The sequence below is a fragment of the Danaus plexippus genome, chromosome Z (assembly GCF_018135715.1).
Source record: "Danaus plexippus chromosome Z, MEX_DaPlex, whole genome shotgun sequence".
Taxonomy (NCBI): Eukaryota; Metazoa; Arthropoda; class Insecta; order Lepidoptera; family Nymphalidae; genus Danaus; species Danaus plexippus.
Genome location: NC_083559.1, coordinates 8,442,147 through 8,458,462, shown reverse-complemented (window position 1 = coordinate 8,458,462; position 16,316 = coordinate 8,442,147). Strand labels below are relative to the sequence as shown.

General features: G+C 39.1%; 1 protein-coding gene across 1 annotated transcript; it reads right to left on the bottom strand.

The window, feature by feature from the left end:
- Positions 1-13,703: 13,703 nt before the first annotated feature.
- LOC116775185 (BTB/POZ domain-containing protein Tiwaz) lies at positions 13,704-15,569 on the bottom strand. Its single transcript, XM_032668027.2, has 3 exons — positions 15,386-15,569; positions 14,169-14,374; positions 13,704-13,807 (listed from the first exon to the last, which is right to left on the bottom strand). Exons 1-3 carry the CDS (start codon positions 15,565-15,567, stop codon positions 13,704-13,706), a joined length of 492 nt encoding a protein of 163 aa, XP_032523918.2. The 5' UTR covers positions 15,568-15,569.
- Between the last annotated feature and the right edge of the window lie 747 nt (positions 15,570-16,316).

Below are 16,316 nucleotides of genomic sequence, written 5' to 3'. Positions count from 1 at the left end.
TATGAGTTCCAGTCAGATTAGGACAGTTTGTAAAAAAACGACAACATTTTTCGAATAAATTTTTCTTCTACATATTTTATATCACTAAGAAAGCTACGATCTAATATTTGTATAAATCATAATTATTTCACTACATAATATAATAAACAAAATTCTTGTTTCTGCATGTTAGCAAATAGTCACTTGATTGTAAGATTGTTGTGATGAAAGTGTCAATAATTGCATAATAATATGCAAATATTTTATTGATTTTTGTTGTATAAATGTGGTTGTATATTCTTTGTTTTTCTGTGTGTCTTCTTGTGTAATATATTAAAGTTGGTGTAACTCCTGCTAATTTTCAATTTCTAAACCTTCGGTAATTAAAAACCCGATAATTGTACGATCTTTACATTTATCTTAGCATAATCATCTACTTTCTGTGATCGGCTAATGTGAGAGCTTAAGATGATAGGAAATACTATTTTGGTGTTGAGAGCTTATTTGTACAAAGTCAAAAAGAAATACATTTCTGAGTGTCAAATATATCTGTTATTTTTTAAAAATAATTGTGTACCTACATATAATTATAAAAATATATTTTCTGTGTGTTATATTTAATACTACAAGTTAAAATGTTGATAAATTGTATTTATATTATAAGAGCAAAGTGTGTTTAGTAATATGTATTATAAAATTTAAAAAAAACATGTTACAGTAATTGAAATCGTTTACAGTAGAAATTAAAACCAAATAAAGGTAATATATTTAGAGACTTGAATTGAAAATGATATATAAATATACACATATCGAAAATTATAACAAATCAAAAAATAAATAATAGTTATGTAAGCGCTAATAAAATGTAAATATGCAGTGTTAGAGGTTATTAAGTAAAAATGTTTTGTGAATTTCTTGCTTTCGACTTGTCACTTTATGTAATAAAATGTCACGTTGTATAATGTTTGTATTGCTATATAATAAAAATTTATTAAGATTTCTAAATGTCTGTACTTCACTAAGTGAAAAGAAATAAGTAAAATGTTGTAAATAAATTGTGAATTAATGAAAAAATACTATTTTGATTTTACGAGGCCTTTAAGAGAAAATCCCTTGAATATATTTAAATATTTATGTTTAGTTTTATTCTAATCAATAAAGCAGTTAAATTTACTTTCATTATAATATATAATAATAGGTTATATATAATATACTGCACTGCAATATATAATATACTGCACTGAATACTAAGAATTAATTATTTTTTGCTATTATTTTTTAGCTCTCCTCTAAAGTTTATATAATGAGACACAGTTGTATGAGATGCTGTGTTAAATGGTATTTAATTCAGGTCTTTTTGGGTTACTCCCTCCCTATAAAACCCAGTATAGCTATAGGTAGCTATTGAGCATTTGACAATAATATAAATTTTTTTCTCGTTTCTACTTAATTCCGTCTCCTTTAATGTCTCCGTTTATAGTCACACTTTCATTATATATACAAATACATTTTAAAAAGTAATGTTAATTAAAATTAACTAAACCGTAATCTATCTTCTTCAAAAAAAACTTTAATCCAAGGCCATCCCTGAGAACATCACGAAACAATATGGGAATGCGCTTCATCTGTTTATATAACAGAAGGCGAGTCTAACAGTTTTACAGCTACTTGCGTTAATAAATGAAATAAAAGACTTATAGGATATACTATAAGGTGATTCACACAAAATCTTATTAAATATCCATCTACATATTGAGTGACATTAACTCTGATTTCTAAAAATCTTTTTTGTATTATAAAATAGTTACAAAAATAAACTAGTGACAACGAATGTTTCATATTTTTGAGAACAATAATCTATAGAAGCAACTGCTGGGCCGGTGATTATGGTCGCTACACTTAAATTGTCCTTCAAATCCTTAATAAGCAGCATTGTCCCGTTGCTTACTTTGAGGGTACAATAAAGTACGGAAGGTTTAATGAATTTAAAAATCTTGGGATAATGAACTACGTTTACAATATTCGTTCTTCAATTCGATATTCAATCTTTGTTTATTTCGTTGATACTATCATTTCTGGGTGACACTATTGCCCTAGAACAAAACCAATTAAAATACTTTTCGTATACATTCTTGAAGTAAAGGTATACTGCTTCTATTGAAATTTCTAAACTGTGGACTACTTGGACTAGAGACTCGTACAGTACAAGTACAACGCTCCATCTAGTTATCAATTAACATTTTATTTATTTGTCGTACATAGTACAATTACATTATAGTACATTTTCCTTATCTCGGCTATATAAATACTGGCAGGTATATCCACAGTCGACTCCACTGCTTCGGCGAAGAGCAATGTTTTATATGTCTTACTTACCCCACTCCGTATCCAAAGATGTTTACTTTTAATTATAAAAAAGTATGTATTGGAAACATAAATTCTATAAAGATCACTTAAATGATAGCTATTACTTTGGTGAATTATATTTGAATGCAGATTCTAATATAAAAGTATATTAAATACTTATTTCAGTTAGTGTTAGTAAGTGGGAACAAACCGCAATTGTAAGTCTTATCCTTACTATTTAGTAATAACTCCTCAAGAGTTGCAGCAATTCCTAACGAAGCAACTGCTATCACTATTTTCCGTGATTGTCTTACTTTAGTAAGGTCAATATTATAATGGTGCCGTCTAACCGAGCAATGTGAGCGGCTACCATGCCACATTTTTCAAAATTTGTAATAGGAAATGTAAGTTAACTAACTTACATTTTTAAACTTATGATATCTTTACAATGTTATGTCCAAAATGAATAATTCAAAAAGTTATATAATGTTATAACTTAGACTGCTTAAATATGAAGTCATTTATTTTAATAAGGATAAATTGAAAAGAAAAACTAAAACAGCTTTTATAACGGTGTCATTTATATATATATTTACTGTCGTGATATTTAAATTTACTGTCGTTATATTTACTGTCGTGATATATTAAAGAAGTACTGTCGTGATATTTTTTTTAGAACAAATATGTTCTGTAAAGGCGTAGTTCATTATTTTTATCTATATTAATCAATAGTTTTCGCAATGCGCTTGTTAGGATTCTGTTCTATATTTATACAATGTTTATTGAATATTCTATTTTTATATAAATTATCATTTAAAGATTAATAATCGAATAGTGAGGGTAAGACTTATAAAAGTGTTGCGTCGTCAATAATATATCAAACCAGTGTTTAGTATACAATTATATTGAAATCAGCTTTGTTATATAACTGTTATATGTATAAATAACACTTAGAAATGTATTTATTGTATTTAAAATATTATCTGATTTAATACTGTAGGAATTATTATTAAAGAGTAAGAGTAAGACTAAGGTACAAAAGCGGTTCGTCGCCAGTAACGTGTCAAATGTGTTTAGTATACCTTTCAATTGGAACCCGCTTTCAAATACCATTTACCAAAACATTACTATTATTATTTTTATATTATTTAGTTATTTATAAAATGTATATTTTCAATATATACTTTGTAACAATTAAAAAGTAAACATCTTGAATATCGAGTGGTGTGGGTAAGACCTATAAAACATAGCCCTTCACTGAGGCAAGTGAGAGAGACAGTTTGACCACCGCACGGTGCAGACGTGCGGCAAAGTGCTCCGATGCGAATATCGCACAATAATGTTAAAGTGTCAGAAGAGGGTTCCAGAACAACGTGTCCGGCGTCGATCAGAAGACTCAGAAGTTGGTAGCAGCCACCGTCGCTTAAGTCGCCGTTGTCCTGCCATCAGGTACCACACAGTCGATAGGGAAGTTAGGTACACCCCTGCTACCTAAAAGCAGGGACATAGTAGTGTTTACCAAAAATTCACTACCCTCCCTGTCAAGGCAGGGAGGACACCCGATATACCGTCGCCCACCATGGGCACTAAAATAGAGAAATTAATAGAGAGATTCGAGGTACTCATCAAGTACCTCTCTGAAACCGCCCCGTCAGTATTCAGGGACTTCAACGAGAAGTTCCCGATACAGCCAGTAACATTCGACACGGACAGCCCGGCTTCACCGGGATGCCCGCAGGATAGCAATCCATCCGATATGGATTGCTCGCCAATCGGCTCGGAGGCCGAGCAATCGTCAGAAGAGACGACGCCGCCGACTTCGGACGCCGAGGAGGATAGCGACGGGTTCAGGCCCGTCATATCCAAATCGGGAAAGAGGAAGGCGGCTAAGTCGCTGAAGGCGCCGCCGCCGAACAAAAAAGTTATTACGTCACCCGCAGCTGCCGGCGCAGCTGCGCGCGCACCTGTGTCAACACCTGCGGGCACATCTGTGTCCGTACCTGCGGGCACATCTGTGTCCGCACCTGCGAAAGCAGCTGTGTCCGCGCCAGCGGGCGCGGCTGTGTCGGTACCTGCGGGGGTACCTGGGTCCGCACCCACAAAAACAAATAGCCCGCCGCCCCTATACGTCAGGACGAACAGGGACTGGAACCACATTTCCAGTCTCCTTAATAACAAAAACATCCGGTACATTTCAGCCCGCAACACGGCGGTAGGTATAAAAATATCTACTGCCTCCCCGTCCGACCACCGTGCTCTGTCATCGATATTGCGTAAAAACAATATCGAATACCATACCTACGCCCTCCCGGAGGAACGTAGGCTAACCGTAATTATCAAGGGTCTCCCCGCGGAGATACCTGTTAATATTATTAAAGAGGACCTTCAGTCCCAAAACCTGCCAGTGTTGGAAGTGCATCGCATGCACAGGCCAAATAAACGGCCGTTCGACATGGTGCTAGTGCACTTGTCCCTTACCCCGGAAGGTAAGGCGATTTATAATTTAAAATCCGTCTGCCGGTTATCCGGTCTACGTATCGAGCCGCCTCGAAACCGCGGAGCCCCGGGGCAATGTCACCGTTGCCAATTATACGGCCACTCCCAGAGGTTCTGTTACGCACGCCCGCGCTGCGTAAAGTGCCTAGGGGACGCAACGACCGACTGCAGCAGAGTATCGGCTACGGAGGAGCCGCCTAGCTGCGTCCTGTGCGGTCAGCGGGGTCATCCCGCGAGTTATCGCGGATGCCCCAAAGCCCCGCACTGGGCGAAAGTTGGGCGGCACCCCGGCAAAGCCAGGGAGCCGGCTCTCATCCCCGCTGCACCTCCGACAACAAACGCTTGGGTACGCCCAAGCGCCATAATAGGCCCGAAAGCCCCTCAGGTACCCCAGGCCCCTCAGGCACCCCAGGCCCCTCTGGCACCCCAGGCCCCTCTGGCACCTCAGGCCCCTCAGGCACCAAAAGCCCCTCAGGCACCAAAAGCCCCTCAGGCACCAAAAGCCCCTCAGGCACCAAAAGCCCCTCAGGCACCAAAAGCCCCTCAGGCACCGAAGGCCCCTAAGGCACCCCAGGCCCCCAAGGCACCGGCAGTAGGCCTAGCGGCTGACCTACAACTCGTCTGCGACTTCGCGAGTCTAATAGACCCCGCGGAGGTGCAGACCTTAGCAGCCAAGCTGAGGGCCTCCAACGGCAATCCTCAGGCGCGCATGCTGGCAATGTGCCAGCACGCGGGCATGTTGAGTGCCGTCGGGGCGTACCAAGCCAATGGCTGTTAACCGGACAAAACCAGTAAGTCTGATGACGGGGTCGGGGCAGCGTACACTTATTGGCGGGATGGGGTCGAGGTCCGGACGAGACGGTTGAGGCTGGAGCCGATGTGCACCGTCTTTCAGGCGGAGCTGCTCGCGATAGCCAGGGCTACGGACCTGGTTGTCGAGAGGAACTTCGCCAGCGCGGCGGTGCTAAGCGACTCCCGTTCTTCGCTGGACTTGATCCGGAACCCGGACACGCGCCATCCCCTCGCTACCCATATTCGGAAGAATATTAGGGAGTTGCAGGGGAGGGGTAAAACCCTCCGGTTCTTTTGGGTGAAGGCTCACGTCGGGATACCCGGCAACGAGCGCGCCGACGAATTGGCCAGGCTGGCGGCCAAGGCTAGGGTCGCCCCGGCCTATGACAGGTGTCCAATCTCACATGTCAAACGACGACTGAGAGAGGGCGCGGTCCGGCGCTGGAACAGTAGGTACACCGAAGGAGCCACAGCAGAGGTCACCCGCATGTTCTTCCCTGATGCATGGTGCGCTTATCGGACCATGAGGTGCCTCGACAGGACGTCTGGGTGGGCGCAAGTGCTGACGGGGCATGGAGGATTCGCGGCATACCTACATAAATTCAAGTTAAAAGACAACGACTCATGTGTGTGCGACCCAGAGGTCGCAGAGACGGTGCAGCACCTCCTATTCGAGTGTCCGAGGCATGACCGTGACAGATGCGACCTGGAATTAAGTACAGGAACAAGATTAAACGAAACAACTATAGCTAGTATAATAGCGGATAAACACTCCAGGCCGCATCTGGAGCGGTTTTGCCTAAAAATTGTAAAGATAGCTAATGAAAGAAATAGAACAAGATAAAAGGAGGATGCTGCACATAGTATGAAATTTTAACCATTCAAATTCAATTCAAATTTTATCGTAAATTATCACCATTTTAACTATTTATTGTTTTAAATTATTAAATTTCAATTTTATTTTAAAAATGCAATTATTTATTTAATTTTAAATTATTGTAATTCAATTTTATATTTTAATTTTGAATTATTGTAATTCAATTTTATATTTAATTTTAAATGATTTAATTCAATTTTATTCCAATGTATTCAATTTTAATCCAGTTTTAAAATTTTATTGTAATTATTTTATTTATTTTTTATTTTGAATTTTAATTATTTTATGGTTTTTAATTATTTATTGAATTGAATTGTTATTTATATTGGAATGGTTTTTATATTGTGCGACCGAGCCATCGGCAAGGCCACAGTACTAAGAAATGTAATAAGTTTAAGTGGTTTTAAGAAAATCTGTACTGTGGAAAATAATAAATATTAAAATTCTTGCCATGCAAGAAAGTCCCGAGGGCAATAACATCCTGCGATGGCGGGTGCCTTTAAAAAAAAGAAAAAAAAAAAAAAAAAAAAAAAACCGGACAAAACCACGCACACTGACTGTCGCTACATACAACGCGAACGGCCTCTCTCCTCAGATAGAACTGGTGCGAGACTTCGTAGTTAAGCACCAGATAGATATACTTTTAGTGCAAGAGTCCTTCTTGAAACCGTGTAAAAGAAACCCACAGATTGGGAACTATAACATCATTAGGAACGACCGCCTCTCCGCCGGAGGAGGTACAGTTATATATTACAGAAGGGCTCTTCACTGCATACCCCTTGACCCTCCCCAGCTACAAAACATAGAAACATCAATCTGTCAGGTGAGTATGACGGGCCATCAGCCCATCATACTAGCATCCGTTTATCTTTCCCCATCAAAAACAATAGAGGAGAACGACTTTCAGTCACTTCTCTCGTTAGGGAACTCGGTCATTCTGGCCGGGGACCTAAATAGTAAGCATCCTCGCTGGAACTCCCGACAATCAAATATTAGAGGACGGGACCTAGACAAGTTAGTAGACAAACTCAACATAGAGGTCACCGCTCCTCTACACCCGACGCGATACCCCTTCCATGACGGCTCACATGACAGACCTGACGTGCTCGACATAGCCCTCTTGAAGAACGTAACACTCCAGTTGCATTCGATAGAGGCGCTATCCGAGCTTGATTCAGACCACAGACCAGTACTAATCCAGCTAGGACCCCCCCAAACCGCGGCAATCCAAACAAAAAATATTACCGATTGGAAGCTGTTGGAACAGCGACTAAAATCAGACTCTTCGCAGCTATCCCAAATAGCTATCCCAAATCCCTGACACCATAGACTCAGCAGAAGCTGCGAAGACCGCCATGTCCCTATTTACTAAACAAATAACTCAAGCGTTAGACAATTCGACGAGACAGATCACGGTGTCCCACAGGGATCGTCGTGAACTCCCTCCCTCCCGAGATTAGGGATTTAATTAGAAGAAAAAATGGCGCCACTAGAGCCCATGACACAGCACCGACAGACGATAACGCTACGTAATCTCCAAAGGCAAGTGAGAGAAGCACTCGCTTCCTTTCGAGAGGACGGCTGGGACAGGAAACTCTCGTCGCTCTCTCCAACGCACCAGGCATTCTGGTCGTTGCAGAGAGCAATGAAGAGCGACACTGTCTCGGTAATGCCTCCTTTGGTTAGACCAAACCGACCACCCGCTTTCGACGACAGAGAGAAGGCGGAATGTCTAGCAGACAGTTTTGAGAGTCAATGCTCCCCTAGCGACCAACCGAGTGACCCGGGTCACATAGATAAAGTCGAAGAGTACGTAGCTCAAAGACTTACGCAACCACCGGTAGACGCCGCGCTAAAAGAAACGTCACTTCCGGAAGTGACCGACATCATCCGCGCATTCCACGCTAAAAAAGCATCGGGGCCTGATCGCATCACGAATAAGGCCCTGAAAATCCTTCCGCTGCGACTAATTTACCTATTGGTCCTCATCTTCAACGCACTACTGAACGGATGCGCGTTCCCCGACCAATGGAAAGAGGCCATAGTAATAGGTATTCCGAAACCAGGGAAACCGAAAAACCTACCGAGCAGCTACCGGCCGATTAGTCTGCTCAACACTCTCGGAAAAGTCTACGAAAGGATCGTCTTGAATCGGCTCAAACAGGAAGTGGAGAAATTAAAAATCCTCCCCAACGAACAGTTCGGCTTCAGAGCCAAGCACTCCAGCGTCCACCCGGTGCACCGCCTCACGGAGCACATCACCAAGGGTATTATAAGCAGACGTCCCCATAAAACGGGTGCAATCTTCTTCGATGTGGCGAAAGCATTCGACAAAGTCTGGCACAACGGCTTGATTTACAAGCTGTTCAAACTAAAGCTGCCAGACAGGCTCGTTCACATTATTCGAGCCTACTTGTCGAACCGCTCCTTCCGCTATCGAGTGGAGGGCACCCTATCCTCCCCCCGCCCAATAAGAGCAGGAGTCCCTCAGGGCTCCATCCTCTCTCCAATTCTTTACTCGTTATACACGAGCGATATCCCGGTTCCAAAAGGACCAACACATCTCGCCCTCTTCGCGGATGACACCGCAGTTTATACCTCATCAAGGTCTCTAGATTACATCATCTCTCGACTCCAGAAAGCAGCCAAAACCTTAGGGAAATGGTTTCGCCAATGGAGAATCGAGATTAATCCAGACAAAAGCACTGCAATTATTTTTTCCAGAAATAATCGAGTAGGCATCCCCTCCCGAAAAATTTCCTTGTACGACAGCCCCATTCCTTGGCAGAAAAGGGCCAAATATCTAGGGGTCACTCTGGATAGTTATTTCACTTTCAGACCCCACATTCAGTCAGTTAGAAATAGGGCAGCCTACATCCTAGGTCGCCTATATCCCCTGATCTGCAGTAAAAGTAAACTGTCCCTTAGAAATAAGGTCACACTTTACAAGACCTGCATACTTCCAATCATGTCGTACGCGAGCGCGTGCTTCGCCCACGCCCGTCCCTCAGCCATCAACAAACTGCAAGTGCTGCAAAATAGATTCATGCGCAAAGCCACAGGCGCACCCTGGTACATCAGGAATTCCGACCTCCATAGGGACCTCCGACTTCCTACGGTAGCTGCACACTTCAAGACGATCTCAAAGAGATTTTTCGAGACCGCGACGGTTCATCCCAACCCACTAGTAGTCAAAGCGTGTGACTACTCCCCGTCACCCAACTCCCCGTTAGGCAGGAGGCGTCCAAAAGACGTTCTCCTAGACCCTGACGACATAACGACAACAGACAACACAGACGCAACGAGCCCCACGACACAAAATCACATTCACACACACCGTCTTCCCCGGCGAAGACGAGGTCCCGTTTCATACACGTCGCTCCGGCGTTCTGCCGTCGGGGGACCTCACGTAATCCAAAATCCAACTTCATCCTCCACAACAACGACGTCCTAAGCCGAGGTCCGGCCTCTTAGAGGCACCCTTGGGACGGGCGTATCCATCATTCGGGTCCTTCGGGCCCGAAGTAAACGGGTAGGTCCCATCGGGCCGCCCACCCCTCCCGGTGACGCTGTAAAAGCCAATAGGGCTAACAGCTTTGGTCAATTCGAAACTAGAGAGAGAGAACTAGAGAGAGGCAAGTGAGTTCTCACGTCGGACACCAACAAGGGACAGACCTTCAAGCGAAAAGTTCTATGGGGTTTTCCAATAGGGACGCTTGAACTTTGACAGCTGATTGCGGCCATGTTGTTTGAGTGACAGCTGTCAAATGCAGTGTGTTATATTCATTCTGTCCTCCCAAACCACCATGGCAGGTTACAGTGTCGAGCAGCACGTGCAAATCATAAAATTGTTTTATGAAAATGGGTCTTCAGTTCGAGCAACGTTCCGCGCACTTCGCCCGTTTTACGGTCGCGATGATCGTCCTGCCGAGTCGACTATCCGTCGATTGGTGGACAAATTCGAGTCAACCGGGTCAGTTAACAATCAGCCGGTTCCCGTGCGTCAACGTAACGCGAGATCTGCCGAGAATATCGCCGCTGTGCGCGACAGTGTCCTCGAAAACCCGCGGCAGTCAATTCCGCGTCGCGCATAGGAACTCGGCCTTTCGCAGACGACAACTTGGCGAATTTTGCGTTGTGACTTGAGCCTGCACCCGTACAAGATCCAGCTGACCCAAGAGCTCAAGGTTAATGACCATAGACAGCGCCGTGTGTTCGCTGACTGGGCATTAGAGCAGTTGGAAGTTGACGCGGATTTTGGCAAAAAAATCATCTTCAGCGACGAGGCGCATTTTTGGATGAATGGCTATGTCAACAAGCAAAATTGCCGTATTTGGGACGAGACCAATCCACACGAGGTTCACCAAGTGGCAATGCACCCGCAGAAAGTGACTGTTTGGTGCGGATTTTGGGCCGGAGGCGTGATTGGTCCGTATTTTTTCGAAAACGATAATGGTGTGGCCGTCACCGTCAATGGTGAGCGATACCGGTCGATGATAACCAACTTCTTTTGGCCTGAAATCGAGAATATGGATCTGGACAACATGTGGTTTCAACAGGACGGCGCTACGTGCCACACAGCACACGCTACGATGGAAGTTCTGCACGAGCAATTTCTGGACATGGTCATCTCGCGCGGAGGCGACGTGAACTGGCCACCGAGATCGTGCGATTTGACCCCGCTGGACTTTTTCTTGTGGGGTTTTCTTAAGTCGCAGGTCTATGCCAACAAGCCGCAAACCACCGATGCCCTCAAAGTCAACATACGCCACGCCATCGATCAAATACAGCCCGATTTGTGCGCCAGAGTCATCGAAAATTGGACCTTTCGTGTGCGCGCCACCAACCGAAGCCGTGGCGGTCATTTGAATGATGTCATATTCCATACATAATGGGGTCGATAGACCTTCCAAATAAAAAAAAAATTTCGCAAATATCTTTCCTACATGTATTTTTTTTTGCATTTCAAAGATCAAGCGCCCTTAATGGAAAACCCTATAGATATAGTGAAAACCATTTGGCGAAATACATAGACGAGATAAGTGTATTTTTTTGTATGGCTTATCTTTATGAAAAACAATAGTTTGTTAAATGTTAATATGTTATTATGTGTTTAATGAATTGTTTTATTTGAAATATGTATGTAAATCTAGCTTTCTTATAAAATATTTTAACTATATTCTAACACGCGTTATGTAAGAAAGCTTCCTACTTTCTTCACACCTTAGGTTACGTTATTGGTGTTTTAGTTTGGGTCTCAATTTTTTTTTTTAATTTGATACAGTTTAAGTTCACCAGAAATAGTGGAGCTTCACACCAGTGAAAGAATTTTACAAATTGATCAAGTAGTTTTACAGCCTATTCAATGCATAATACAAAAAAAAAATATTCAAATCATCCCTCTTTAGCATATTAGTAAGACTAAATATCGAAATGCATTTTAAATTCAATGTAAGAGATTTCTTATAAGTTTATTTTCAATTACTAATTTGATTCTTATTCATTATGTTTTACTCATTTTATATAAAGCTCGTAAAAACAATTAAGAATATAGTTAAATTCATTTTGAAGATAATAATTTCAAATTTGCTTTATCATTATAATCTTTTTTATAAACAGTTATTTATTAAAAATAAAAAAGTCATCAATTGTTTACTTTATTTATTTCATTTAATTTCTATTATTTCGCCTTCAATGTCAGGAACAAGTTTACATCGTCCTAGGCCACATTAAAAAATTTTAAACTTAAATATAAAACACCAAAAATCGTTTTTTTTTTTCATTTATATAATTCTATCATCATATGTTACTATAAAAAATCTGCCCTTGTCAGTAAGATTATTTTCAAATACGTGAGAAATGTAATCTTAAAATATAACATTACTTAACTAGAAATAAACTTTCATTTTCTCTCATTATTTTCAATACTTCTTTTTATGTCCATAATTTTTAAAAGTAATGTTGAAAAAGCTGTAAATATTTTTGACTGTTTGTATAAGTTGATTTTCGGTTATAAAGGACCTCTGCAATAAAAAAGTAGTTGTGTATGGACAGTATATAAATCTAAAGGTAAAGATTAATTGCCAAGGAATTGTCCTGATTTTATGTCCCCATTATGGTAAAATAACAATAATAGAAAATTGTATCCAAATAAAGGCAGCAGAATCGAATAATTATTAGCAACATACATTTAATTTATACTTACTCTAAGTACAACAAAACAGTTCCTGAACCATTTTAATGAAGCCACCAACAATGTTGTTGTTTTTTTTATTTATATTTTGGTATAATTAAAATTGGTATATAAAAAAACACACACACATTTAAATTTCAAATGTGTCGTATTAATAATAATTTGTTGATTACAATAACCACTTCAGTTTTTCTTCTACTCGATGATTTAAAGATGACTAAAAATTTTATGTAATAAAATAATTAAATATATAACATAAGAAGCAAAAATAAAACATTTGTAAATTATTTAAACAGAAAGCTATACAATTTTTAAAATTTATTTTGTAAACTAATATAACAATACAAAGTTAAAATATATACCTAGAAATATAAGTCTTATTCAAATTAAAGCACTTTTTTCTAAAACTAATCTAATCAACAAACCTGAAATGCAAAATACATAAATTACTTCTAAACGAGCTCATTTAAGAAATGTTTTATTTACACATTTAAGTAAATTGTAATATAAAATCAACTTTAATGGCACAATGGAATTAGTTATCTCAATTATAAATATTATACGGCATTAAGCTTGAAAGTGATTATTTAGGCAATTTATTATGTAGGCAAATCGACTAACACGGAACATTTTATTGGAAATGTAATTAAAATCAAACGCAAGTAACTAAAGCGTAGCCCAATTACCAATTGGAAATAGTAAATATATCATATACTAAAGGAGATGAGGGCACTATCCTACTTGTTGCCTTTCTTTCATCAGAAAACATTTGAACAGGTTTGACGGTTTTTTATGATAAAAGTATTCATTAGATTTAAACAAATATCATATATATTTTTTATACGATAGGGGACAAACAAGCAGGCTAGCCACCTGATGGTAAGTTGTCATCGCCGCCCATGAACACTCGTGGCGCCTGAAGGCTCGAGAGTGCATTGGAAGAGAGGTGTAATTTTAAACATATAAATAACAATATGCTAATTAATTTGTTGAAAATAAACCTAACCATACTAATGATTTTTATTCCCAAACATCCTCATCGATGAGTGAACACTCTCGTGATTCCCAATCGTACTTGAACTCTTCACGCTGGCTCTTCAACATCATGATCGAATACACCATTTCTAAATGTTAATAAATTTTATTACTTGTCTTAATTTAAGCAAATATAAGAATTTATTTCGTGACTAAGTGTTTTATAGCCCTCGCTCTAATGCTAGTCACCTTAATCATTCCATTCCACTTGGTTATCCGAAGATTTAAAGCGATAAAAAATTTTTTGAGTACATCACGTCAATCGCGCCATTTCTAGGCTCATCACTCACATTCTACAGGAGATGATTAGCATTAGTTTGAGAATGCAACAGTAGCTTTATAAATCACACGGTTATAATGTCATCGACTCCTGATGTCGTGGCTATAGCAACATATCCACAACTTTCTAAATAATTATTTGATAAAACTTACAAAGTTACTAATACACACCATGTAGCTCAAAAAACTTGGCCTCAGCAAGCAGCAATTCAAGATAAGGGAAGTCGTAGGGCAACAAAAGGCGCTGATTGCGCAAGAAGTTGAGAATGTGTCTGAACATGCCCCCATCCCGGTCGATGAAGTAGTGCTGCTTAAGAGTATCCAGCACGATGGGTATCGCACCAGAAAACATCCTGCTCAACTTAGATTCCGGATAGCTACGTGAAAGGAATGCAGGTTAATGATAAATACATTTTTTGTCAATATCACTAAAGAATAAGCCATCGCATGAAACCAAATCTTATAATAAAACAGTCAGTGCTTACAAGTTTTTGTTTTTTTAAGTATTTACATATAAGTTTATGTTCATAAGGATAGTAATTTGCTTAAACCTAACACCAAGTGTCTAAAACATTTAACTCCTTTTTTAAATAATTTATTAACTTATTAAGCTGTGTATAAGGTTATAAATGTCCATTTATAATATTAGGCTTATGTTTACTACTTTCTAAGACTTTGTTTAACATTAGAGAATTTTTCTTTTAATGTTGCTTTGTGTTTTTTACATTGAATTTACATTTTCATATTATTGCAAGTGTTACAATATTTTTGGGTGTTAGGAAAGTCAATTAAAATTGTACCTTAATATAGACACTAAAACTGGTTTAATTAACCTACACGCACGCTTGGCGCTTCAGTGAATGACATTCATTTAAAACAGGAAACATTTAGTATTCAAAGCGGAGGATAGTTGGTATGTAAACATAATAAACAACGTATAAATATTCTATGTGTATTTATACAGTATTGTAGAGAACTGTAATTTAACAACGCAACCCCGGACGACAGCCGAAGGCTCAGCCGCGAGCTTGCAATACGCAAGTTATTTATGAAATACTCAGATTAAAATATTTTTGAAATAAACCCTAATATTTGGTCAATTCCCTGGGAAATTTTATTAAATAAATTATCAGTTTGTATTATTTATAATATTTTAAATTCAAATGCCTGTTATTTTAAAAGTAAAATGAGTAAAAGTAGAAACTGTCTTAAGAAAACATAAAATTTTTAAGAAAAATAATTGTTTTTTTTTTGCTGGTGCTAAATGAGCTTTTTTATTTAGCGTTACCCAAGGTCTTTTTAGTTCACAATGTACAATCACGTATCAAAAAATGTTAATAATTTTTAAAAAATATACACAAATTAATTTATTAATTATTATAACTTACGTGGTTAATGTTTCAAGCGAAGATGTATAAATAACGCCTCCAACGTCAATATGGACTGGTGCCTTGAGGGTGGAGGTGATGGCCACCCGTGGGATAGGATAGGGATTGTTTTCGTAGAAACTCTGCCCGGAGCAACTTGGAGAGCGAGCCAGACCAGGGGACCCAGGCTTTATAGGTACCATGACAGCGGAAGTGGGGGAATCTGTAAGTATAACCTTTAATAATAAACATAATAGTTTAAACACCCAGAAAAAAAAAATTAAACTGAAGACAGAAATTTCTTCAATAAAGCCGAAATTAGATCAATAACATTATTATTAGGGAGATTATGAGAAGCACATTGTGAGAATGATGTATGCCGCACATAAATAAACTTATAATATTTAGTAACAGACCCGATACTATGGCCGTAGCCGGTGCAGTCGCCGTGACGCCGAACATGTGCGAAAATTATTTCTGTAACAATAGTGTAAATTAATTCCTTTCGTGACTTTTTTACATAAATACATATGACACCATTATGATAACAGTTACTTGTACCAAATTTTTATCTCAAAGTAGCTCTTTTAATATCTATACATTTACGTATGTATACTTAAAATATCGTCTTCGAGGCGATGATTATTCGTAATGCTAAAAATTACCATAATAACATAAGAATATTGCTACCGTATTTTGGTTACAAAACCCCTTTAGGCAACGAGGAGATATAAGTACTTGTCTGGTTTCATTATAAGCGTGCCTGGAGCTATTCACTACTTGATATTGTTACAACGGAATAGTGTATCGAAATGTTTTTATTAAATTTTATAAAATTATTAAACATCCAAAAAAAATTTAATTAATGCTACCATTAATTATCTATGAAATTCCTATATAAAATAATGATTGTGTTACTTAACGATATGATTCAATAAGGTTAGAAAATATT

What these genes read in the sequence shown, in the direction of transcription:
- LOC116775185 (XM_032668027.2), bottom strand. Translation starts at nt 15,567, where the DNA reads ATGGTACCTATAAAGCCTGGGTCCCCTGGTCTGGCTCGCTCTCCAAGT. An exon ending in TCGCTTGAAACATTAACCAC is followed by an intron (nt 14,375 to 15,385) that starts GTAAGTTATAAT and finishes CCTTTCACGTAG; the next exon opens with CTATCCGGAATCTAAGTTGA. An exon ending in CAAGTTTTTTGAGCTACATG is followed by an intron (nt 13,808 to 14,168) that starts GTGTGTATTAGT and finishes ATTAACATTTAG; the next exon opens with AAATGGTGTATTCGATCATG.